The 24,956-nt window shown below is 32.3% G+C and overlaps 1 protein-coding gene across 2 annotated transcripts in view; it reads left to right on the top strand.

Moving 5' to 3' along the window:
- The first annotated feature begins 2,279 nt into the window (after positions 1-2,279).
- Positions 2,280-24,956, top strand: part of LOC140437207 (arrestin domain-containing protein 3-like) — a 62,560-nt gene continuing 39,883 nt past the window's right edge. Inside the window, exons 1-3 of one of the 2 annotated variants that reach the window (XM_072526573.1) lie at positions 2,280-2,522; positions 18,600-18,706; positions 24,694-24,846. In XM_072526573.1, coding sequence (XP_072382674.1) covers positions 18,604-18,706; positions 24,694-24,846 — 256 coding nt within the window. In that variant the 5' untranslated portion in view covers positions 2,280-2,522; positions 18,600-18,603. Of the gene's footprint in view, positions 2,523-2,907; positions 3,075-18,599; positions 18,707-24,693; positions 24,847-24,956 lie in introns of those variants that run through there. The other variant, XM_072526574.1, reaches the window with a different exon arrangement.

The following is a 24,956-nucleotide window of genomic DNA, read 5'->3' as shown; positions in this document are numbered from 1 at the left end:
TAAAATAACCCCAATAAAAGTAACAACAAAATATCTTAAAATACAGTCAAAAAACTTAAAGTTTTAATCAAACACTAACATAACCTTAAAATATGAACATTCATAATACATATCTTATTACTCTGATATTCTTACCTCACAAATTCACGAACAACAACTAATACCAATAGCACAGAATGAATGTTCATAACCAAAAGTCCTTATTTATTCTTTAAACAATTAAAAAATCCAATATTTTCAACTTCTTATGGGACAAATACACACAAATTAGTATGGCACATTCTTATGGGACAAATAAACACTTAGTATTTTAAATACTACTTCAGCACCAAAGCCTAAATCTGATTTTGTTGTGCTAGCACCACCGTAAGGTATAAACTGGAATACGTATCCATCAGATGAACAGAGGCATAACATACCTAATACCCAAAACACAGAGGTTTTCGCTTTATAAACATTTTTGCAGTGTGCCTTCCAAGAAAGGGTACCATTTCTTCGTCTAAACATAAACTATAGGCGAAAATACCAAATTTCAGGAATTTTAGATTCATGTCGAGAAGTGGGCGAAGTTTTGCAAATTTATCATTTTTGTGTAACACCGTATTATTACTTACATCAATATACTTTTTGATACGCCGAAATTTATTTCTACTCATGCAGTTACTAATAAATAACGCGTTCTTATCCTGACCCTTGTTCCAGTACATATCTATTTGTGGTAAGGTGTGATATCCTGTAGGAATGATTATTCCCAAAAACTTGCATTCGTGACAATTATTATAGTGGGCATATTTTATGGTAAAATTAACCAATAGGTTGTAAACTTCATCATCAAGGAACAATTAAAAATAGTCGGAGTTTTTCGGGCGACACAGTTCTCTATTTCTCATGTGATTGTGGTTCTAATGAAAATTTTGGAGCAGATTTGTAGACCATTCTGGAGTTATCACACTACATAGGTACTTTACGTTTTTTATTTGATTTGCTTGTTGTAGGTTCGACGTCCAATGAATCCTTATTAGGAATCTCTACAAAGTCGGTAACTTCAGATTTACTTGTGGAAGGTACCAAAAGGACGGTATATTTAGCAGAAATCTAAAATGTCGGATATTTAGAAAATATTTTCGTAAAGAAAAAATAAGTTTGAAAATTTATTCTAGTTACACTTATATCTTCTGGTTGCTCCAAAAATGCTAAGATTAAAAAAAAAAAAAAAAGGATTACCAATAAAAACGGGTGTGGTAGTCCAGTGGGACTACCGGTAGAAGTTACACTTCTATACACGCATTCGCCGTTACAAATTTATTTGGGAGTCAATCTGCACAATCATTACATATATAATGCTATAGGTAAGACATAGCAGAAAGAGAAACAAAATTAATAACAACTTACTAACAATTAATAAACAACATTTGACCTGTAATAGGAGTATAGTAAATGAAGGATTGAATCAATATTTTGATGAAAATGTATATTTTTATTTTCATGTATGTATGAAAGGAGTTGAATGCAAAAATTTCTTTTCGCGTACTCTGCAGTAAAATTCATTGTTTATTTTGTTATTAATATAAAAATACAATACAATACACTGCAACATAATTCAATATAATAATACAATACAAATTAAGATTATTATTTTGAAATACAAAAGACTAATATAATTATGAACGTTTATTAAATAATACAAAACATATCACATAAATAATAATATTAATAAATATATTTTATTATATATAAATATTATATGTATATATGTATATAATATATATATATATATATATATATATATATATAATATATATAATATATATATATATATATATATATATATATATAAAATTAAATATATATATACAAAAGGAATATTTTTATATTCGAGAGAGGAAGAGAGAGAAAATATATCTTCTGTCTCTCTCTTACTCATTATCTTACATATGTAATGATTTCACAGATTCACTCCCATACAAATTTCCAACGTGGAGCGCGCGTATAGAAGTATAACTTCAAAAATTCTAAAAAAAATGGAGCTAAATCGGTTAATGTTGATTGTGTTTAAAATTTTATGTAATATCACAGAGCACATGTAGTGCTCCATATTTTATTTTGTAATATGTTTACTTTCACGTGTACTAATGTATTATTTATATTTAGAATAAATATAAATAAATAAATAAAATTGTTAAAGGTGGCATCTTAAAATATAATTGCAGTCCATTTAGTTTTAATAATTTTTTTATAATTTAATTATATTGCAACATTTTATAATACCTTGTTTCGGCGCTCCTGATCACACGTACCAGACAAATCGGGCGCCATGCTGTCGTTTCAAGGCTTTACAGCATAAAAAATTCGGACTTGCTGGAAACGTGAATTCTGATAACGGGCCTACTTTTGAGTTTGAACGCCCAGCTAACAAACTTATATAATTTTTGTTTACATTATTAATTATTTGCGGTTTGTTCTGTGCAAGTGTAATTTTCTAGTAATCACTGCGGTTAAGTAACTGATGATAAATATTTGCGGTAAGTTATCTCTATTCTGGCTAATTATAAAATAGGAATGTTTCGCTCTAAGTGTTATTAAATAACAATAGTTTTCTCACGCTACTATTTACAATTATTATTATTAAGTACTTTCCACTCGAAATCTGTATTTGTTGAGAATGCAACCTTTTCTTGAATAATGATATTAATATTTTATGTAGTTTTAGTCTTCACCTGAATGAAATTATTGTCTCTAAAATACTAATAAATATTTTATAGAATCAGGGTCATAGATTTTAAATAAATCAATAATAATTACAATACATTATTGGTTTCTTATTGAGTGAACATACTTACCGATATCTATTTGTTATAAAATAAATATGGTGGTAATAAATAAATTATGGTGTATACAGTACAGTAAAGTTTTAGAGGAGGTACGATACACCAAGGCCACATGTTACTTTTTGTTTTTGTTTCCTTCTCCTGATCATGTGGATAATTGAATAACCACAGGCGGTACAGAAGGATTATTTAATAAATAAAAATATTTTTTCTTGATTACCAATTCTTGTTTATTGTTCAATCATGGTAAGTATATTATTTAATGGTAATTATTTAGATAATTAAATTTAGATAATTTCTAAAAATTATAACAAATAATACACATCCAGTACGACGGAAAACCATATCAAAAATGATTTATTTTATGTCATCCATTTATAAAATTGTAATCTTGTAATTAATAAAGTTTCGGTGTTTATATAGAAGATACGGGTTTGGTATCCTAAAATAATATTTCTTCTTGTTTAGGTGACTTCTCACTTGAAGATTAGCCATCATTTATGGCAAACTGATCTCTATATTTTGCTGTTTTTAGTACTGAATGTGTATCCGTAGATATAGGTACAATATTTTATATTTTTTTATTCACTACCATATTTTTTGGACAAAGCACATTAAAACCGTAATACCTAAATCGAACAGAATAAGTATGTTATAGTGTTTACAGATAGAAAGCACGCCGATTAATATAAATATATGCTCCTCCTCCTACGGCAGATAAACCAAACACAGAGGTCGAACACTTTTAAGAAGAATTGGGAAATGTTACAACAGTAAGTTTAAACCAAAAAAAAATTAAAATCATTCTCGGCGACTTGAATGCCAAAGTAGGAAAGGAAGCAATAAATCATTATGTAGGACATTTTGGATTGGGACAAAACGAATGAACGATGAGATATGTTGGTACAGTTCTGCTGACCCCACATAGGGATAAAGGCAAAGAGAATGATAATATATAGAAGTTTGCATGTGGGAGCATCACTTTTGTTTTAGTTGTATTTATTATTTATTTTTAATTCGTGTTTGTCGTCTTTGCTTGTATTAGCATTATTGTTTGCAAGTGTTCACTACTTTCATCTATAATAACTGTTGTCATCTGCGTACCACAACTGGTTTACATATACTCCACTGACTTAATCTGAATATATATTGAACAGAAGAGGAGAAAGTGCACAACTCTGTCGTACTTCTCTCTTTATCAGTACGTGCCTTGTTAGATGTTGACCTCTGTTAGAAGTTGTAGTAGCAGATAACAGAATAATTTCCTTTGAAATTGAATTCATAGGTCAATGTTTCTAATAGATCTTCCTGTTTTACTCGGTAAGATCTATTAACGAGCGTTTGTTTCCCATGAACAAGTAACTGTGGATGAACAGCTGGTAGATTTTAGAGAAAAGTGCCCATTCAAACAGTACATGAGCTCAAAGCCTGCAAAGTATGGTACTAAGATTTGGGTACTAGCAGACATGGAAACAACATACCTGTATAATTTTCAAATTTACACAGGCAAGCAACGAGGAGCTCAACCTGAGAAAAATCAAAATTTCAGAGTAGTACCAGATTTAGCGTCTTCTTTATAAGACACTAGTTGAGAAGTTACTTCAGATAATTTCTTTACGTCTCTAGCCTTGGCCGAATTTCCTCTGAGCAAAAATCTAACCCTGCTTGGAACTGTGTGCAAAAACAAGCCCGACACCCCAATGGAACTAAACAGTTCTAGAAACCGAGCTGTTTTCTCTTCTGAATTTGCCTTTTCGGAAAAAGCTACCGTGGTATCTTATGCATCAAAGAAAAACAAACTGGTCGATGCCCTGTCTACGAAACGTTAGAATAAGTCTGTTTCGGATAACGGAAATAGAAAACCAGAAATGATATCATGCAATTCCACCAAACGGGCAGTTGACAATGCCGATAAAATGATTTTGGAATACACGTGTGCTACGCACTTCTCGCTGGCCTTAAGTATCGACTTTTTCTGAACCTTATTGATATTAACAGTTTCGTCATATATGTAGCTAAGAATTCAGGTTTCTCATCAAGGAAACAATTTCTTCAAACACTAGGAAAGCTGCTAGCTAAACATGCAAAGGAGACTGGCAAATACAAAGAGAAATTCAAGTATTTACAGAGCAATAGTTGCATGAGAAATAAATACTCCTGAGCAAGAAAATCAAGCAGAGACAATAAATAAAAAGAAACGAGGAAGATGCAATTTGTGTCCTCGTTCACTTGATAAAAAAGTGAACTATAAAGGCGGAAACGCATTAGAGAGTCGCGGACGCGACTCGCCTCGTCGCAGTTCTTTACGTTATTTTTAATATTCATGAACGCATTTGGAAGTCGCGGACGAGGCACAGTCCCTACGAGGACTCGATTCAGTCTTTGATGAGAATTTCAAAACGTCTCCGTCGCGATTTCTCGAGTCCGCGACTCTATAGTGCGCGTATACAGAGGGACGCGAACACATCACAGACAAGACAACTTTGACTTATCGTGTATTCTCGAGAATAAACGACAGCGCTCGGCTATTATTAAACAAACGTGCCTCTCACGTCATTATTTAATTTGTAATATTTAGTTGCTCTAAGTCATTTATGTGTAATACTTATCAGGGTTTGTAATAAGTATACTAACCAAGGCGACTTATTTTATTTATTGGAAAGATGGATGACGAGCAGATAATAATCGAAGTGCAAAAGTATCCAGAACTATATGATTCTGCACATAAACATTATTTAAATCAGCAAGGAAAGGACAACTGTTGGCTTGACTCCCAAGATCTCTTAATGTTATGACTTTTTCGACCGTAAGTTGTGTGGGGGTCGATATTAGATTTCATACAAAGGAACAGGACCGAACTAGCTTAAAAAAAGGCGTCAACCTTAACTCTAAACGGAAGGCTCCAGACCCCCTCTCCTAAGCTTTTTAAATCAAAATTCAATGAAATCCTGACTTTGAATTCAATGAATGCATTTAATTTAAAGTAAAACACCTTTACATCGAGTATACTTCGTTATACTCTTTTCTACTCCCTGGATACTCCAATAATTTTTTAAAAAGTGTGAGAAATTCACACAATGTACAAAATCTCTTCGTTCAAAAAAATTGAGAAAAACTATGGTGGTTTTTTCTAGGTACTCCCTTTCTAAATTTTTTAGATTTTTTAGTGTGTTTCAAAGTCCCATAAAAATACTTTTTAAAATGGGAGTATTTTATGATTCTACATGATAAGTTTCTTCCTTTCTGAATTCTGGAGTCTAATGCCTCACTTCCTAAGCGGCCAGTACCTGTAAAGCCTCGAAATGTTCGTAGCTGATGTGGCACACCAGAATAAAACTCATTTCTTCTAATTTATTTATTGCATACTATTTATCAGCATTACCTTTAATTTCTGAGTTGCATAAGCTACGGAATTTTTCATCATTATTGAACAAAACTTTGTTGGCTGTAAAATGATGTCTTAATGCACGACAATATATTTTAATTGTACGCAAGTAGGCTGCAGTTTAATTTGGGTGTTTTTTCCGTTTTCGATAGTCAACTTCTTTATTTTTAGATCCCGACTAACGGTCATGAGACTTAGACGAAGTCTAAGACCTAATTTCCGAGTCCAATTTCCTAATTGGCCCTTTGCGGCTTCCAGCAACCTATTTGACTGGGCATTACTCAACGCTTTAGGTCGTCCGGTTTTTGGAAGATTTATACATGAAGCGTGTATTTCCATAACGTAGTAAGTGCCAAATTATAAATTTTTCAGGAGGAGTAAAAAACAGTTTTTTATCGAACATGTTTATTTCTTATAATGTAACATACTGAAAAAGGATTAGTTTAAAGGTATTATATAATACAAACATACCGCAAAGGAACAATAAACAAAGCTTACTTAAAAAAAAAAATTCAAAAATCTGTCTAAGGTCAAAACGTTGTAAGTGCCATCAGGTTTGCAAGTCAAAACGTTTTAAGTGCCAGATTTTTAACCGTTGTTTCCTACAGTAGAAACTTGCCCTGGTTGACCTAATTTTTCTTTAAAATACTTCTTGGCATCATCGTGAAGATAAGGGAGCATTTTTTCAATATCTGTTCTTTTTTCTCTGGGATACCAAAGTGAGTTCTAGTTTTTTGAAGGTCTATGATTTTAAAGTCTTCTAATGTAACTCCAGATTTGAGTACATTGGTCTCACTCCATCCAGCGAGCTCACTATGTCCTTTAGCCACCATCACCGTACCAAATTTCTCTCTTGTAAGACGAAGCTGCGTAGCTGTTGAAATTCCTAACTTCTTTGTGTTCAGTTTATCACAGGCAACGGTTTTGAAATCATAAAAGTCCTTAACCACCATGCACGAGAATGGATTTTTCTGGGCCGCACTAGTAATGATGTTAACAACATTCATCAATGTATGAGCCTTACACATTTTTTTACGTTTTTCTATGATTGCGAAATCTCTGTCGCAATTAAGGAAAGTGTGTCCTTTTACAGGAAATTTATGAATAATTTCCTCAAAAACGTTATTTGCTAGTATGGTCAAATACATGGCGATCATGAACTGATTTTTATTTTGACCCCCACAATTATCCGACCACAAAATAAGCTTTTTTTTTCCGTGATTGCCAATTTCCTTAGTAAGGTAAGTATATAAACAGGAGTTAATTTCCAAGGCACCCCTTCCCCCAAAGTCCTCAGTCCATAAACACATGAATCCCTTTCCTGTGATGGAATCGTGAATTCCTAAGTTACACACTGCAAGCTGTTGTGAATAGTACATTTCGGAGTGAGTTAATTGGGGAATGTACATTTGCTGCTGCATATCGAAGGAAAGAACATAGCAATTACTTGTACATGCATTTTTGGTCTCAGTTGACATTGCTTTTGTAGCAGCCTCTGCTCTCCGATGGTGAAGCTCCTGTTCTGTTACAGCAGCTTTATCTCCTGATTTTATTTGAACAGCCAAACTATCACATGTGGAGCATGTATCTACTTTAGGCCTTGCAAAAGATAAGTTAAATTTTGATATAAAAATTTCATTATACCATTGTCTAGTCACTGGTGGTTTGTTAGGCGGCTGATAATCCGCAGAATATTTCTCTAAAAATGCACGGTACATTCTACTTACGTTTAAATCCGGTGACAAGAAGAGCTTATCCGGGGTTTTCGCCCTTGCGTAGTGGCTCTCAATTTTTGGAAAACTTTCGATATGCTCTATAATCTTGTTAGTCCAGGCAGTCTTGAAAATATTTTGTCGAGCCCCTCCTCGTTTTTCTGACATATCCATTTTACCATCAAGAATTTTTTCTCCCAAAAGTTGCACTCTTCTTGGAGTTACGGCAAACGTACTACAAAATGTTTTGAGGCAAACCCTCATTTCAGATCCTCCAGGCAAAAGTAAATGGTAGCTTTCTCCTACTTTCACTGGGATGTTCGTACTGACCATGACGTCTCCTTTTGATTAATTGGGGATGAATAAACCTTTGTAGGTAACTTTGCTGCTTACTATAATCAGCCATTTCATAGAAATGATTGTACAACTCAACAAGGTATTCCAGTCTTATGGATCTACATGCTAGTGGACACTTGCATTTTACCTAAAACAATTTTGGATTATTTAGATAGATTTAAACAAAAAAAAATTATTTATGTTTTAACGTCTATTTAGATAGGTATCTCTTTAAACCATACTTACATCAGCTGGTGGCATTTTCTTTGTAACTGTCTTTTTATTGACTAGAGAAACATATTCTTCGCCAGAGTTTCTCATTTTCTTGGTTTTATTTTTTTTTTCAACTATCAACAACTCTTCTTTTCTTTTTGGACCGTTTTTCTGTAGTTTCATCCATATTCGTTCCAAATACTTATGTTTAAACCCAACCCAACACGTCCAAACAAAAATAATTTAGTAACTGATGCGCCACTCTACATTTAACAGAATTGCACTACGATACTTACAACTTGCACCGCTACTTTATCCCCACTTTTCACGCCGTCGCTAGCCATATCGACATGAAATAAATTTTAGGCGATGGAACATGGCACTTGCAACTCATTTAACTTAAAAAAACCAAATGAGGCATATTGGCACTTACAACGTTATGGAAATGCACGCTTCACATGTATACCTTGTTCGCATTCATCTATGGTCGAATATAATTATGGTTTTATAAATTACCTAAACTGCTACATTTTGCTCTCGAAATAGATTTACAATTTCACGTTTTTGCAATCGTCTAAATTGTACACAGGTTTTCGGTTATCCAGTTAGTACGCCATAACTTTTTTAATATTTGACAAATATGATATAACATATTGAAGTTAGACAATCATCCAAAATTTATTTCCAATGGCTACTAGATGCGAAGGTGTTTACAAATAATTATAAGACAATGATTTTTTTCTGTAAACTTTTGTTACAACTATTAGATTCTACTCAATGTTTTTAGATTCTTTAATTTCCAGTCAGTGGGTATGATTATTTACTTTTTACCAGGGCTCGACCTAAAGTGATTTTAACTAACTAACTTAAGTGATTAAAATTAAAATGACCATATGATATATGAATATATATGCATATGCTAATCGGGAGTAAATAAAGAATGCTTTAAATCTGCTTCGCCTTAGACCGTTAATATACCTGCAGTTTTGGTCATTCTTTATTTTTACTCCCTCGTGGCATAATGTGCTTTTTGACCCCAATTTTGTGGCTCTAAACTTTTTCAAAAATGTTGACATCAGAAATAGAGCATGCTGCAAATATGTTCATCCGCCTCTTCTTAGGAACATAGAATTTTTAGAAAAAACGTAAGGCATACAAAATGTATAAAAGAAAGATAAAATTAAAGTACATGATTCGCAATTAAAGTAATAATTTCTTCCGACATCTTAGGTTAGTTGGAAAACTCACGTTCGACAGTTCGAATGGAGAAATATTTTATTTCGAGTAGGGACTTATGTTTCCGGTTAATAATCTAATTATATCGGCATATTGCCGTATAATTTAATACATTCAAGTATGTTTTCATCATTGTAAATCCAACCACTGTTTGGTTTTGCGGTTAGTTATGCAAATACTCCAAAGTTCATTGAAGATGGAATGATTAGCCCGGAAACGCTCTGAACTTTCTAATCCATTTGGATTTTTTAATTTAATTTTTTAATTAAATATACCAATTACACCAGAAGTTTTTTACTTTGATGTTTGAATTTCTCAACTAATATGGTATACAGCCAACTCCCGGGAATTATTCCTTTTTAAGAATTAAAACTTCTTCAGTGTCCAAATGTTATTCCCAGTATTGACGTTGCGATGACTAGATCGTTATTCTAACCCGAAATCTATTATTGGGACTTGCCAATAATGATACTACTACTAAGGATTTCCACACTTTTCACTGTCTTCCTTCACTCAACCGTTTTCTCCAATTTTCCCTGTCATTCCAGTCTCCATCTCGCAGGGTTCTTTTCTCCATAGCCTCGTCGATTTCATCTCTGAATGACCTTCGGGGTCTTCCTCTCTTTCTTCTTCCAATCGGGCTCCATTCTGTGATTTTGTTTATCCAGCGTCCTCTGTCCGCTCTTCTGACGTGGCCGTACCAGGATAGTCTCTTCTCCTCTATATAGTCGATTATGTCTGATTGCACTCCCATTCTCCGCTTAATCTCTGCGTTTTCAATTCTGTCTCTTTTTGTAAGTCTACAGCTTCTCCTCAGGAACTCCATTTCTACTGCTCTTATTCTACCTCTATTTCTCTTGTTTATTGTCCAGTTTTCGGACCCATATGTCAGGATACTTCTTGTCAGGGTGTTATATATTCTCTTTTTTGTCTTTATCGTAATGTTCTTATCCCACAACACTGAGTTTAGTTGTCTTATACAGTTTCTTGTTTGTCTCAGTCTGTTGTTTATATCTTCTTCTGTTGTTCCCTGGTTCGATATTATGGTTCCTAAATACTTGAATTTATCTGTTCCATTTATTTGTCTTCCCTCGTCTATCTCTAGGTTTCTCTTTATCCTTGTTTTCTGTTGTTAGGTATTCGGTTTTCTCTAAGTTTATTTCCATTCCGTTGTTTTTATATTCTTCTTCTAGTTTTCTGAGCATAAAGCTGAGATCTTCTTCATCTTGTGCGATGACTACTTGATCGTCGGCAAAACTTAAGGTGTATAGGTATTCGTCTCTTACTGGTATGCCCATTCCTTCGCACTTTCTCCTCCATGGTTTGAGTGTCTTTTCCAAGAATATTTTAAACAGAGTAGGGGACGTAGCACAGCCTTGTAGAAGTCCTTTTGTCGTCTTAAATGGATTGTAGGCTTTATTTCCACATTTAATAGCTACTTTGTTTTCTTTGTATAGTGCTTTAACTGCTTTTATTAGTGTTTGTCGGATTCCGAGATCATTCATTGCTTCCCATAATTTGACTCTAGGTATTGAGTCATATGCTTTCTTTAGATCAACAAAGGCCAGATGGACCGGTCTACCTTTTGCCATTTTCTTCTCTATCAGTTGTTCTAATGTGTACGTATGATCTAGGCATGATTTTCCTACTGTGAACCCTGCTTGGTCTTCTCCAATTTTTCCTATTATTTCAGTTTCTAGTTTTTCTTTAATAATTTTCCCGTAAAGTCTACCTACCGACGATATTATACTAATTCCTCTATAGTTTTCACATTTTTTCCTGTTTCCTTTCTTATGTATGGATGTGATGTATGCTTGTGTCCATTCCGCAGGTATTTCTTCTCCATTTCTCCAGATGCATTGCCTATTGCCTAAATTCCTTTATCTTTTTTCCACTTTAAATCCTTTCCATCAACTTTCAGTTTCATATACCTTTCCTTTTCTCTTTCCTGCTTTTCATCTATATAGAAGCTCTGTCCTACTATATTTTTGAGTTTGCTTTTGTTTTCCAGCACACTCACTTTATCCGTCATGTTTTCCATTTCAATAAGGAACATTTTGTCACCTATTTTCCTATCTTCTTTCAAGTTAATGTTGAAGTGAAGATTTGTTTTTATAAATTTCTCCAGTTTATCTTTAGTATCTCTCGCATCATTAGTTTTCAAATCTAAGCCTTTTATAACTATATTAAAACCTTCTTTTGTCTTCCTCCAGCTTTTCGATTCTCTTATTTGCCCCATTAAATCCCTTCTCTAGTTCTAAATTTTTCTGTTACAATTATCTAATACAATCCAGTGTCTCTTTTTGTTCTTTACTTTAATAGGGAAATAAGATGCTTTACTTTAATAGGAAAATGATTTTAAAAACTAATAGTTTAATATATATTGAGGGAAATATTACAGAGCAATGTCGAAATAAAAGAAAATTTATGCAGTACAGTTAGAACAGGATAAATGAAAGGGAAGGAAGCAAAAGGTGTTTTATAAAAGAAAAATTCGAACTAAACTTAGCACTAAATTCTAAAAGAACGCCAAGGGAGGTTAAGTCCAAATTAGACATGATTGGAGACAATTGGAGGATACGTCCGTGAAAAGAATTAATACTCATATGTCCCAGGATAGAAACATGAAAAAACATGTAATTATAGCAACCAAACTCACGTAAGATAAAGACAAAGAAAATGATGATACAGATAATAAAAAATAATTTTTTTAATCATGTAGAAGACCATATGTACCTATATAAAATATTCCTTATTATTATACTGTTAAGATTATTTAATATACTCCAGTCGTCAGAGACAAAAATACCACTGAACCTATAAAAATTATACGAACAAGCTAAATTTTGCCGAGAATATTAATTTTCGGACCATAAAGAAGATGCAAAACCACTTTTACCCCCGGGCTTCCCCCTAAAACCCCCATTGCAGGGGGGTAAAAACGCGAAGAAATCGGTTTGCCAAGAATCTGTACACCGTAGAAAAAAATTTTTCACATAAAAAATGTAGCTGAGATAATTTAAAAAAAAATGTTTATAAGCATTTTTTGTGTAGAATGAACTGTTCGCTTAGAAACAGCGCTTGAAGCGACCGTCGATTTTACATGTCAGTTCAATCAGAATCAATGTTCAATAAAATTTGTATCAGCTTTACGGTAAAAATTTGATATCTTGTGATTCAAGTAACCTATTGACAAAAATTAAGATGCGTTTTAAAGGTAAAGAGTTCAGCTTTTCTATGAAGTTTTGTATTTTGCCGCAAATGAACTTAGATGTTATACAGGAGTTAAATAAATACACGTAGCGCGATTTTTGCCATTTTTATGATTCTCACGAGATCAATACAATATATCCCTTTTATTGACTTGCCACTATAAAGTGGCATTCGATTACTAGAGCCTAACTTTTAAAACCTATAGCATGAAATTTTAGTTTTGAGTTTTGGCAACAAATGTGAGGCATTTGAAATATGCTTAAAAAACGCTGGATTTAAACTTTCACACAAGACATGATCAAAAACATTTAATTTTAAAGTAGCAGACTTAAGTTCTCCAATCAACAATACATGATAGTTTGAACCATGTTCTTTCAACCATCAATTTATAGAGTACCGGCATGTAAGTAACGTTTTATTTATTTGTTCATTTATTTATTTATTACAGTTTAATAGACTATTTTACCAATTTGTGGGTCTTACCTTGTCTGCTTAAACATTTTATTCATTTTGAAAAACCACAGACATGTAATATTGGCATAATTACTGTAATTTATTTCATCTATCTTTATTTATCTTTATTAGACAACACCCTAACATGGGTTTATTATTTCAGCATTTATTTAACTTTGTATTGAGACCTGAAGATGCTTTGCATATTGTAGAAAGCGAAACCGGTCGTCTGGATAGTTAAATTAAATTGATTGTAAGTCTAATTTATTATTTCTTTTACTTTTTGCAATGGACTCACACAAGCAACACATTCATGATTTCATTTAAGACTTTTTTTTCAATTACACTAGTACGTTTTTCAAAAGAAAAAAACTTTTGCAATAAACTACGCCTAAAACAGTCTTCTTAAATGCATTTCTCGTGACGTGTGATCGTTTGTAATGCAAAACATTAAATTCTGCGTTTTTTATTCATATTTCAAATGCCTTACATTTGTTACCACAACTAAAAATTTAAATTGCATATCATAGGTTTAAAGATGGATCTTTAAAAATGGAAATATTACTATAACTGGTCAATAAAAGTGATTAATTTTATTGATCTCACGAAAATCGCAATAAATAACAAAAATCGCGCCACCTTAATATATTTAACATCTTTATAAAAACTGAATTTATTCTCTATTTGTCTATTCCTATAATGGTATATAATTTCACTTATTCTCGAGAATTTTGCATATGGCGACCGAGTAACCTTGGAATTTTTCACGATAATTTTGCTAATAATCATTATTATTCTATATACCTACCTAACACTTGTTAGTCAAAGTGCAATGTTTTCATATTGCTTGCAAGTATATAAATAGATATCCTGATTAATAAAATCATAGGATAACAGAAAATAATAGTTTTTAATCTATTTGGCAAGACACAGGTATTCGACAGCAGTTTCTCCTAATTTTTAACACCCACATTCTTCAAATACTTTATACTTTAATGTTCAAAACACATTCAAAGCGGGTCTATTATATATATATATATATATATATATATATATATATATATATATATATATATATATATATATATATATATCATGGACAAATCATGGACCACAACAAATGCAATGCTTAAAAACCCCGTCCATCCACTTCAGCTTTGGTCTACCCCGTCTTCTCATTCCCACGGGTTGCGCTGTTAGAATCTTTTTTATCATGAATCTGATAATTAACGAACATTAATCATATAGAGCACTTCAACAAGAAGAATTTTAACTCATAAATGGGTCACATCAAAAGTACATGTGCGAGCTCAAAGATAATTTAGTACTAAATCTAACTTTAGTTATGAAATATAGGCTTTTTAACAAGTTTTCCGGTTCGATAAAAGAGGGCGTTGCTACTAGCCTAAAGTTATTGTTATGTTGGTACCCTATTCATATGAGCGTATGTGAAGTTTAATTTTAGGCCATTTAGTATCGACGTATCACAGTATTTTTTTTTAATGGAAAAAATCAAGTATTGTGAAGTGATTGAATTTTTATTTTGGAAAGGTTTAAAAGCAAAGGAAATTTATGAACGAATATTGAAAGTGTATACGTACTCTTCGCCTTCAATTAATACAGTAGAAAGATGGATTGCTTAATTTGAACGTGGTCGTATGAGCTTTAAAAACACGGTCCAAAAACATCAACAACACCAGAAATCGTAGAAAAATACAGCATATCGTATTAGAAAATCGTTGAGTGACTGAAAGAGATTTAGTAGAAGCACTAGACATTTCATTGGGAAGTGCAAGCACTATTTTGACCGAAGTATTAGGTTTCAGAAAGCTGTGTTCCCAACGGATGCCACATCTGTTGACAATGGAACAAAAACACATTCGAATGTAACTTTCTCATCAACATTTCGAGCGTTTTTGAAAGGATAAAGTGGATTTTGTTCATCGATTCATCACTATGAATGAGACTTTATTCTATCACCATGATTCTGAATTAAAATAAGAGTCTAGAGTGGTGTAAACCAGGTTCTTCAGCTCCGAAATGAGTTCGTTATCAGAAATCGGCCAGGAATGCGTTCGCATCAGTTTTTTGGGATGCGTAAGGATTTTTTTTTGGATTACTTGCAAACTAGTAAAACAGTAAATTCTGAATATTATTGTAACCTTTTAGACAAGCTGAGGAAAAAATTGGTGAAAAAAGACCCGGTTTTCAGAAGAAAAAAATCCTTTTTCATCAGGACAATGCACCGTGGTATATGAGCATTTTCACAACGACTAAAGTTCATGAATTAAGGTCCGAATATTTGTAGCATCCACCATATTTGCCAGATTTGGCCCCTAGTGGAAAGCGTTGTTCATCAAATAATGAGGTCATAACCGCCGTGGAAGCGTATTTTGCAGACCTTCCAGATTCTTACTTCAGCGACGCAAGTAGCAGACAATCTCAAAAACGATACGACAATGGTCATATAATGAGGTTAATCTTGCATGGTTAGCTATACAAATATTAACTTCTTAGATACATAGATACATGTATCTAAGAATGGCATAGACATTAGTCATTCAGCAACTTGCAATAGATTCTCAAATACTTCCTAAAGACATTTTTTTAACATTTGTAATAATCAATCATTGTAATTACAATTTGTGAACAATAAAACATTTGTAACAATTAATTAAGTTAAATTTTGTGTAACATATTTATACATTTTAAGTAACCTAATAAATTGTTCGGAACTAAACTTTTGTTGAGGAGTGATTTCAGGTTATTTGGGAAATTTTAAGACTGTCTTTGATTTACATATTTAGGACAGTCTATCAAGAAGTGCTTTATACTGTCTACTGTATTGCATGTTTCGCATTTTGGAGGTTCATTATTTGAGAAGAGATAGGCATGAGTATACCTACAGTGTCTAAGTCGTAGATGTTTAATAATAGTTTGGCATCTTCTACTTCTGGCTGTGGACTTCCATGAAAAAATATCACTTTTGATGGTTCTGAGTTTCGAACTAGAGTCATTCCACTTCCGATTCCACGCACTTAACAAGTTATTTTTGAAATAAACTTTTAGATCGCCTGCGATACTCAGACACTGTGTTTCTGATGTGTCACTGGTGATAGCGTTACGCGCACTAGTATCTGCTTCTTCATTCCCTTCTATGCCTATATGAGATGGTATCCATAGGAAGTGGACTCTTCTGAAATTTTCTTGAGCTTTCATTTATTCGGCTCTGATAATTTTTTTAATGGGGTGTTTAGGGTATACATTTTGCATAGCTTTGACTGCGCTGAGAGAGTCAGAAAGGACTAGACAACAAGGGATGTTTTTAATTAATGTTGGCTTAACTGAGATGTGTCACTTTCTGCTTCCGATGCTTCACTGCTAATATAATTATGGATTTTTTTCATTATGGATGTGAATTTACGTTTTATGGACCTTTCCTTTAAATGAGGATAAACTTGACTGAGCATATGGGACAAAGCTGATAGGTATGTGGTATATTCTTTAATTGTGGTTATAGGATCTGCTGACCCCGTGATATTCATTAGGAGCATGTTAAGTTGATCAACGTTTAGAGGGAAAGGTAGAGGGTGATTTTCTATGAAGTTTTTAGCAGGGTCAAGTAAGAGAGAAAATGAGCATTCAGAAGTGCTTGCTAATTTTAGCTTTTTTAGATTTTGTTTGGACTTTAGGTGGTGGAAAAATGTTACATTCTTTTAAAGAGGGATCTGCTTCAGGTGAAATAATTTCATCAAAGTTTCTTTTTGGTTGATTAATTATGTGACTGTCCTTATTTGATGAGTCTACTTTGTTCGGTATCTCCTGGATATTAGAAATAGACATTTGTTCACACTGAGAAGGGTTTGTGTCATTGGATGCTTGCAAGGATATATTTGTTGCGCTGGATACCGATGCTTCGTTGTTTTGGTTGGGGTTTAGTTGAGCTAGTGGTTCGGAGCACATGAAGCGAAGCACTGTGTTGTCAAAAACAAGAGTAAATGACTCTGGTAGTGTTATATTGTGAGGACTGATATATATTTGTCTTCAAAAACTAAGGATGTGATTGTACTCAGGCATAGAAGCACTTATTTTAAGGAAGGTCATGGGGGAGACAGGAACTATGCCGATTTTTTGTAACTCACTGATTAGCAAGTCGTGCGGTATTGAAGGACATACGCCGGAGAGCACAAGTCGTTCCGCTGGTGTAACTAACCTTCTTGCTCTGACAATTTCACCTTGTATTTCTATTTGACCATGATTATTCATAAAATCGTCCACTATTTGTTTATTGGATAAATACATACATATGCGATTATTAGATAATCTAGAAGAGAAGATTATATTTCCAAGTGGGAGAAGGTAGTCTTGAAGTTTGGTGTTTTCTAAGGCACTAAAGATAATTGCTTGGGACTTTAATGAAAATTGCACTCTCGACGCTGCCGAAGAGTATGACTGTGATGTGTTTATTTGATTTTGATGGTCTTGTATTATAGAACTGTTGTGTGATTCCATGTTTGAATTCATTTCGATAAACGTTTGTGAAAAGTAAGTCCGACTCTGTACAACTGCTAAAACAGGTATATCGGTCTTTACTAAAAGCGGTTTTTTGCTGGTAAAACTGGATTTGTTTATTGACAACAATAACAAATAATTGCAATTTGCTGACTTTAATACTAATTTAACTGGATATTATGTAAGGAGTTTGTACACTTACAGTTTATTTCAATATATCACTAAGATTCACAATTTATAACTTACATTAAACTTTGTTAATGTTAAAAATATTCGGAGCCCATATTGAATACAACATTATAATTATCGATGCAAACTCTATCGAACTCCAAAAAGACGTTTTTAGTAATTTGCATTTTAGCTTTTTGAGATTACACTGTTAATCATTTGCATTTTACAATTTACATGTTGCATCAGATTTGTTTCTTGTGATTACAAATACAAAACCTGTCCGCTTTTTTATATTGCCCTACTCGATTATTTTGTTTATTTTATGGAAGAAAAATATAATACTTGCAGATATTATATATGATTGTTATAATCGTAATGAACCCTTTCTATTATAATTACAATTTTCTTCAAGGCTAGTGGATTTACCCATTTAACACAATTTAACAGCTGTAGTAACTATTAGTATTAATCATCTAAGATATGTTTTCAACATTTTGTGCTAAGAATAACGTAATTTTCTTATTTTTTTTTTTGTTTCAGAAAAATGAGCTGTAAGATTATACTTAGTAATCCAGGAACCTACCATCCAGGTGATATTGTATATGGAAGAGTAATATGTGATTTTACATCTACTGAAAGCTTTAGAGGTTAGTAGGCTTTTTTGTAAAATATTTTGTCAAAAGTTCCGCTTCAGTGTATCTTTTCAATTGAAGCATTTTAAATTGATTATTTTCTTTAATTTTTATAAAGACATTTTGGTTTTATTAGTTTCTTTTCTGTATTTCTCTCGAGAATTATAAACTCGAATGAAATGTGCAAAACGCTTATAAAGTGCTATATTTTTTTCATTCTTCTCCTACATTTATTTTTACTGTTACTTACAAATCTCTTCTTATTTTAGGAATATCTTCTTTCACTCTACACAAAACTTTATCTGAAGTCAGCATTTCGTTAGTAATATAGAGTGGATCTACTTTTCTTCTTGGGATATAAAATATTTTATGAAATATAAAATGAATATGAAATATAAAAAAAAAAAAATTTTGATATCGAGAAAAAAGTGACATTCATCTTTTTCATGAGATTATAAATAAAATGGACTGGATATATTAGGATATGAATAAATATGAATAAATAAATATCAAATATTACATTAAAAATATTAATTATTACTATAAAAATTGTACATTTTTAAAATAGAAAAAAAAATTTACAAAATTATATAAATTTACAAATTGTCCATCAATAATTTGCATCTATTTAACATATGCTACGTAAAAGAAATAATTTCACCGTGACTCGATTTGACACAACACACTGCATTTTTTTTTCAATTTTTTTAAGTATGTATTTGAGGCACACGTGTATACGTTATTGTAATCACCACAGTAAATTGTTTAGTGCCAAAAATAACGCGAATGCGTAGTAAACGAGCAGGTGATCCCATATAATTATGTATAAGCGCGAAGTCAATTAAAATTGACTTATTGAAGAAAGTATATTATATTAAATATAATTGTCTCATAATTGATTTTTGACATTAACAAATTAATTTTCCAATAGTTGATATTGCGTATATTTATGAAATTATAAGCTTAAATATAAAAGTTATATTAAAAATAGTATTGCAAAAAAAATTATTTAGTTTCAAAAGGATCAGATTAAAAATAAATACGTTTCATCAGACAGTTGAAGGGGTTAGAATAAAAAGGGTATAAGTAGCATAAACACCGTTTTGAGATAATTTAGCTTAATGTTGTTTGACTTTGAAAAAATCTACATTTAACTCATATCTTTGATTGCTTTTATTAAAAGGCTTTTATTTCAAATTTAAATTTGAAATTTTAGTTGAACCTTGAGTTTTGGAAAATATTTTGTTTTTTTATAAAAAGAAGCACTTATACCCTTTTTCAGCTCAATTTGATTAAAATGAAAAAACAAAACATTTAGAAACATTTTTATTCAGAATAAATATTGTTACAAACATTAAAATAAACGCTATTATCTGAATCAGAACAAAGCCATATCCATCTCACTTTCAGAATCCATGGTATAATTACAAGCATCAGCTGTAACCTGCTTTAATGTAGATGCAGCACCTCCGACATTAGTTTGCTTATGTTTATTAATCTTTACTGTTTAAATGGGAATTAGCCACAATTAAAGGTTAAAGTAAGTTTAATAACGTTTCAATTTCCACTTCGGAAATCGTTCTCAAAATAGAAACATTATATTATAATATTATACTAATGTTTGTATTTTGAGAACGGTTTCCGAAGTGGAAATTGAAACGTTATTAAACTTACTTTAACATTTAATTGTGGCTTATTCCCATTTAAATACCCACTTGTGCGGCTTCGTGCTATAATTCCTCTTTGGAAAGGCGGTATATCCACGACATACCTGGCGTGGCATCACAGCACACATCATAAACAGCAGACTCAGTAAAACTCTAGTTTAATTTTAATAAAAATACATTCGAGGCAAATAAATAACAAAATAAAATTACATCCTAGATAATATGTACACAATTTAAATGTCAATCCTAGGACGAAAAATAAAATATAATTAATGTTATCAAAAACCAAACTAAAATACGGTTTGTTATAGTGTATTTTTATGTATGAGAGAGTAATAAAACAATAAATTATGTATGCAAATCCCTAAACTGTTGATACGGGTGACTCAATGAAAAACAGATATTTGTCAACAAGTTTACAGAAGTATATAGGAAAACAATTTTAAATTGAGTATGACCACCAGGTATAAAGGTTGGAGCAGAATAGAATACAATAGTTGTGAGGGTTACTAATCCCTAAATAAGGTTGCCAGTGTCGAAGTGATGGAGGTTAACAGGTACTAATGAATTTGCAAGAAATGTAAGATGTTTATTTTATTGGTTATATATAACCAATAAAAGTTTAATAAGTACCTACCTATTTGCAAAATAAAGTTTAATTCTTTAGATAACATAAAACGTTTTATTTTATCTGAAATGAGTGCATTCCACGAAGTAAGGGTTTCAACAATCAAACATTTAATTCTTTAATTCCGGGAATCTACGACAGTAATTGACTAGATAATTACCTTCTAAACTTATTCCACAGAAAATATGATAGTGGGTTTTTCCATTTTGTATATAGGAAGGTCCAAGTGGCGTATTCAAAATTCTTAACAGTTCACTAAAAGTAGGTACTTCAGTTGCAAGGTGCAGTTTATTGTGTATACTAGTGTTATGGAAAATTTGGAAGTGCCGTGTAAACGCCGAAAAATTGGTCCTCTAACAGTTAATGAAAAAACATTAATATTTAATTGTTTTAAATCATTTACAGACAAACGTTTATGTGAAAGTGTTGATGAGACCGTTGAGTTAGTTAGCAGTACACTTGGTGTTGGGAAATCTACGATTTACAGAGTTATTAAAGAAGAGAAATGTGGTAGTTTTCAAATGCCACGTAATGCTCCAGGGAAACCAAAATTTCAAATAGAATATCATTTTAAAGAAGGACTTCGACGGAAAGTGCATGAATTCTTCTTTAGACAAGAATTTCCAACATTGGATAAAGTTCTTGTCTCAGTTCGAGATGATAAGGATTACCCAGAAATGAGTCGAAGTACGTTATGGAAACTTTTAAAAGAAATAGGCTTCCGCTGGAAAAAGAATCCCAGAAAGTCTATTTTATTAGAAAGAAGCGATATTGTCATATGGAGAAGACATTTTCTAAGAACCATAAAGGAAATGAGAAACCAAAAAAGAAAAATATTTTATCTTGATGAAACATGGATCAACGAGGGTCATACACCAAATAAATTTTGGCAGGATGAAACTGTTACAAGTCAAAGGCACGCTTTTGTAAATAACTTATCTAATGGTTTAAACCCAAAATCAGGAAAGGGACGCAGGCTGATAATAGTACACATTGGCAGTTCAGACGGTTTTGTTGAAGGTGGTTTATTAACTTTTGAATCAACTCGTACCGGTGACTACCATGAAGACATGAACGCTGATGTCTTTCAAGAATGGTTCGAACAAATGATAGATCTTCTTCCTAAGAACTGTGTAATAGTAATGGATAATGCAAGTTATCACTCCAGACTTATAGAAGGACTGCCCACAACCAAGTGGTTAAAAAAAAGACTTGCAGAATTGGTTGAGTTCAAAAAATATTACGTACCATCCCGGATCTATAAGAAAGGAACTTTATTCGTTGTGTGCCCTTCATAAAGAAAAATTTAAAAAATACGAAATTGATGAAATTGCCAAAAATCGTGGAATGACAGTACTTAGATCCCCACCATATCATTGTGAATTAAACCCGATTGAACTGGTATGGGCACAGATAAAGAGTGAAGTTTCAAGAAAAAATACCACTTTTAAAATTCATGATGTTAATGTCAAGTTGTTTTTGGAGGCCGTAAATAATGTAAAACCTGAAAACTGGGAAAAGGCAGTAAATCACACTATTAAAGAAGAGGAAAAAATGTGGAAGCTGGACAATATTACTGATAAAATGATCGAGCCAGTTATTATAAATCTTGGTTCTGAAAGTTCATCTTCTGAATCTGATTTGGATTTGTAACAAGTAACTGTAAGTTTTATATTAATATTTTTATTCATCTATTTAATACCTTAGACGGTTTTAAAAACTCTTTTTCTCTTTTGTAATTTTTAAAAATTAAAAAAAATGTGAATTTTTTAAAACCCTTTTTAATGTAGGCCAGTCAGTTCTAATATAGTGTGTGATAAAAGAGGTCACTTTTGTTTACATACACATAACACTTTATAACACTGAAATAATTCATTTATTTTTCACAATTATTCAAAGTAATTTTTCAATTAATCTTGAGCACGCCCATGGAGTGGTCGGAGCTACCAGTTAAAATTATGCTAATTACTCTCTCGTTCATAAAAATAAACTATAATACACACTCGCTAACGAAAAGGAATGGTCTGGGTTAGAGGTGGACGGATTAATCAAAACTCGATCCGACATGGAGCAGGAAGTGGCTAATCAACACTTCTCTGTCAGATCAACACTCTAAGATAGGTAAAGAACTGCCACTAGGTCAACACTCTAGCAGAAGCGGTTGACTTTCAGTTAACACCCTAGGACCCGTGGAGTTGTTCCCAGATCAACACTTTGATAGAACTCAATTCTCTCGTTCGGCGGATCTTTTTTTCTACTTATAAAGCTGCCGGATTTCCACCTCCTCTAGCACGCATCGATAGAAGTGAAAGTCGGTGAGGGGAGTGCGTGTATACGGAATATTGACGGGACGATGGTGATGCACATCGTTACACAACTTGGCGAAGTTTATTCTGTACACTTCTCTAACGATCAAATATTTACTTCTGGTAAAGATTCTTTACACTGTGTTTGGTAGTTGTTTTTATATATTTGTTTGTTGGACCTACGTCTTTAAATCTGTCTAACAATATATATGTTGTCAATTCCCTTAAAAAAAAAAGGTAACTTTTCAACTTTGTCGTTGGTGGTCATTCAGCTCTTTGCGTTGCGTTTTATCTCGTGAAATAAAGTCCGTCCATTCACCAGGTGAACAGCTAAACTAACTAATAACCGCCTCATTGACATATCTTCCCATCTGATATGGTTGAAACTTCATCGTTATTATTTGGAGCCGCAATACCAAATACAGCTATGTCGTTATATCAATTTATCAATTCTGACATTTATTTTGTCAATCATAGCTTCCTTTGTTATTCGTAGTATGGCACCATCTATTAGTTATATTGCGATTTAAAATGACGGAAAACAGAAAAACCTTTTTACGACTTTTCGTAAAAATTTTTAAAATTATCTTTTACACAAACATTGTCCTGATAATAACAAACGTAACAAAAAAAGAATTATCTAATTTGGTATAACCCTTAGGAAGTTATGCGCGTACAAACATTTCGGCGATTCATTTTTATTAATACAATCAAATACAATATTAACACAATACAATAATTTTTATTAATAGATTACATTTATTTTTAATATATTTATACCTTTTGTTATAGGAAGAACGGCGATTAAAAGATAATATTAAAATAAATATTTAGCAAAATAAAACAATGTAATATTTTATGTTACTTGTTTTAATGCTGGTACACGTTCAAATTTGACGAAAACCGTGGAAATATTAAATTTTTAACAGGGTTAATTCAGATATTGTTATCCCACTCCGTCCTCTAGGACATATCCAACTTGCCCAAAACCATATATTGTGTGACACTAACTCCCTTTAATTATTGTGCCAGGCATGTACTTATAGATTGTCCAAAATATCAGTTAACATTAGGAAACCTAACCGAAATTATAGAAGTAAATTGTAAAATCGAACGATTAATAAAATACCTTAAGACGATATCAAAGAAATTAACTATGTTTGTTAATGATGATGTCATGTTTATAATATATGAATTATTATTTATACATTTACGTTGCTATTAAACTTAGAACATTGATTAAAAACTACTCTACAGGGTATGTGTAGTTTTTAATCAATGCTTAGAGTAGATGTGACAAATCTGTAAAAAAAAAAAATATCTTACCTGTTATTATGTCTGTAATATTAGGTAAGAGATTAATGAACTATTAACGGTACTACAATTAACTATTGGTTTTAGGTATAAGATGTAAATTCCGAGGAAGGGAGCATACTGCCTGGACAGAAAGAGAAAGCTACTACGATAGCTCTTCCAAATCGACAAAATGGAGAACGGTCCATTACTCAGGAGATAATAAGTTTTTATCTATCAATCTCAATCTTGTTGGCGAATGTAAGAAGTTTATTATGGATTTATTACGCTTGAAATCAAAGAGGTAGGTGTGACAGTTTAGCCGATGCACTCATGTTGTACTACCAGTTAAAAAGTACCTTTTATAGACT

This window comes from Diabrotica undecimpunctata, chromosome 3 (genome assembly GCF_040954645.1).
Source record: "Diabrotica undecimpunctata isolate CICGRU chromosome 3, icDiaUnde3, whole genome shotgun sequence".
In the NCBI taxonomy this organism is placed as follows: domain Eukaryota; kingdom Metazoa; phylum Arthropoda; class Insecta; order Coleoptera; family Chrysomelidae; genus Diabrotica; species Diabrotica undecimpunctata.
The sequence above is the reverse complement of the archived record's forward strand: the minus strand, read 5'-3'. Positions and strand labels throughout refer to the sequence as shown.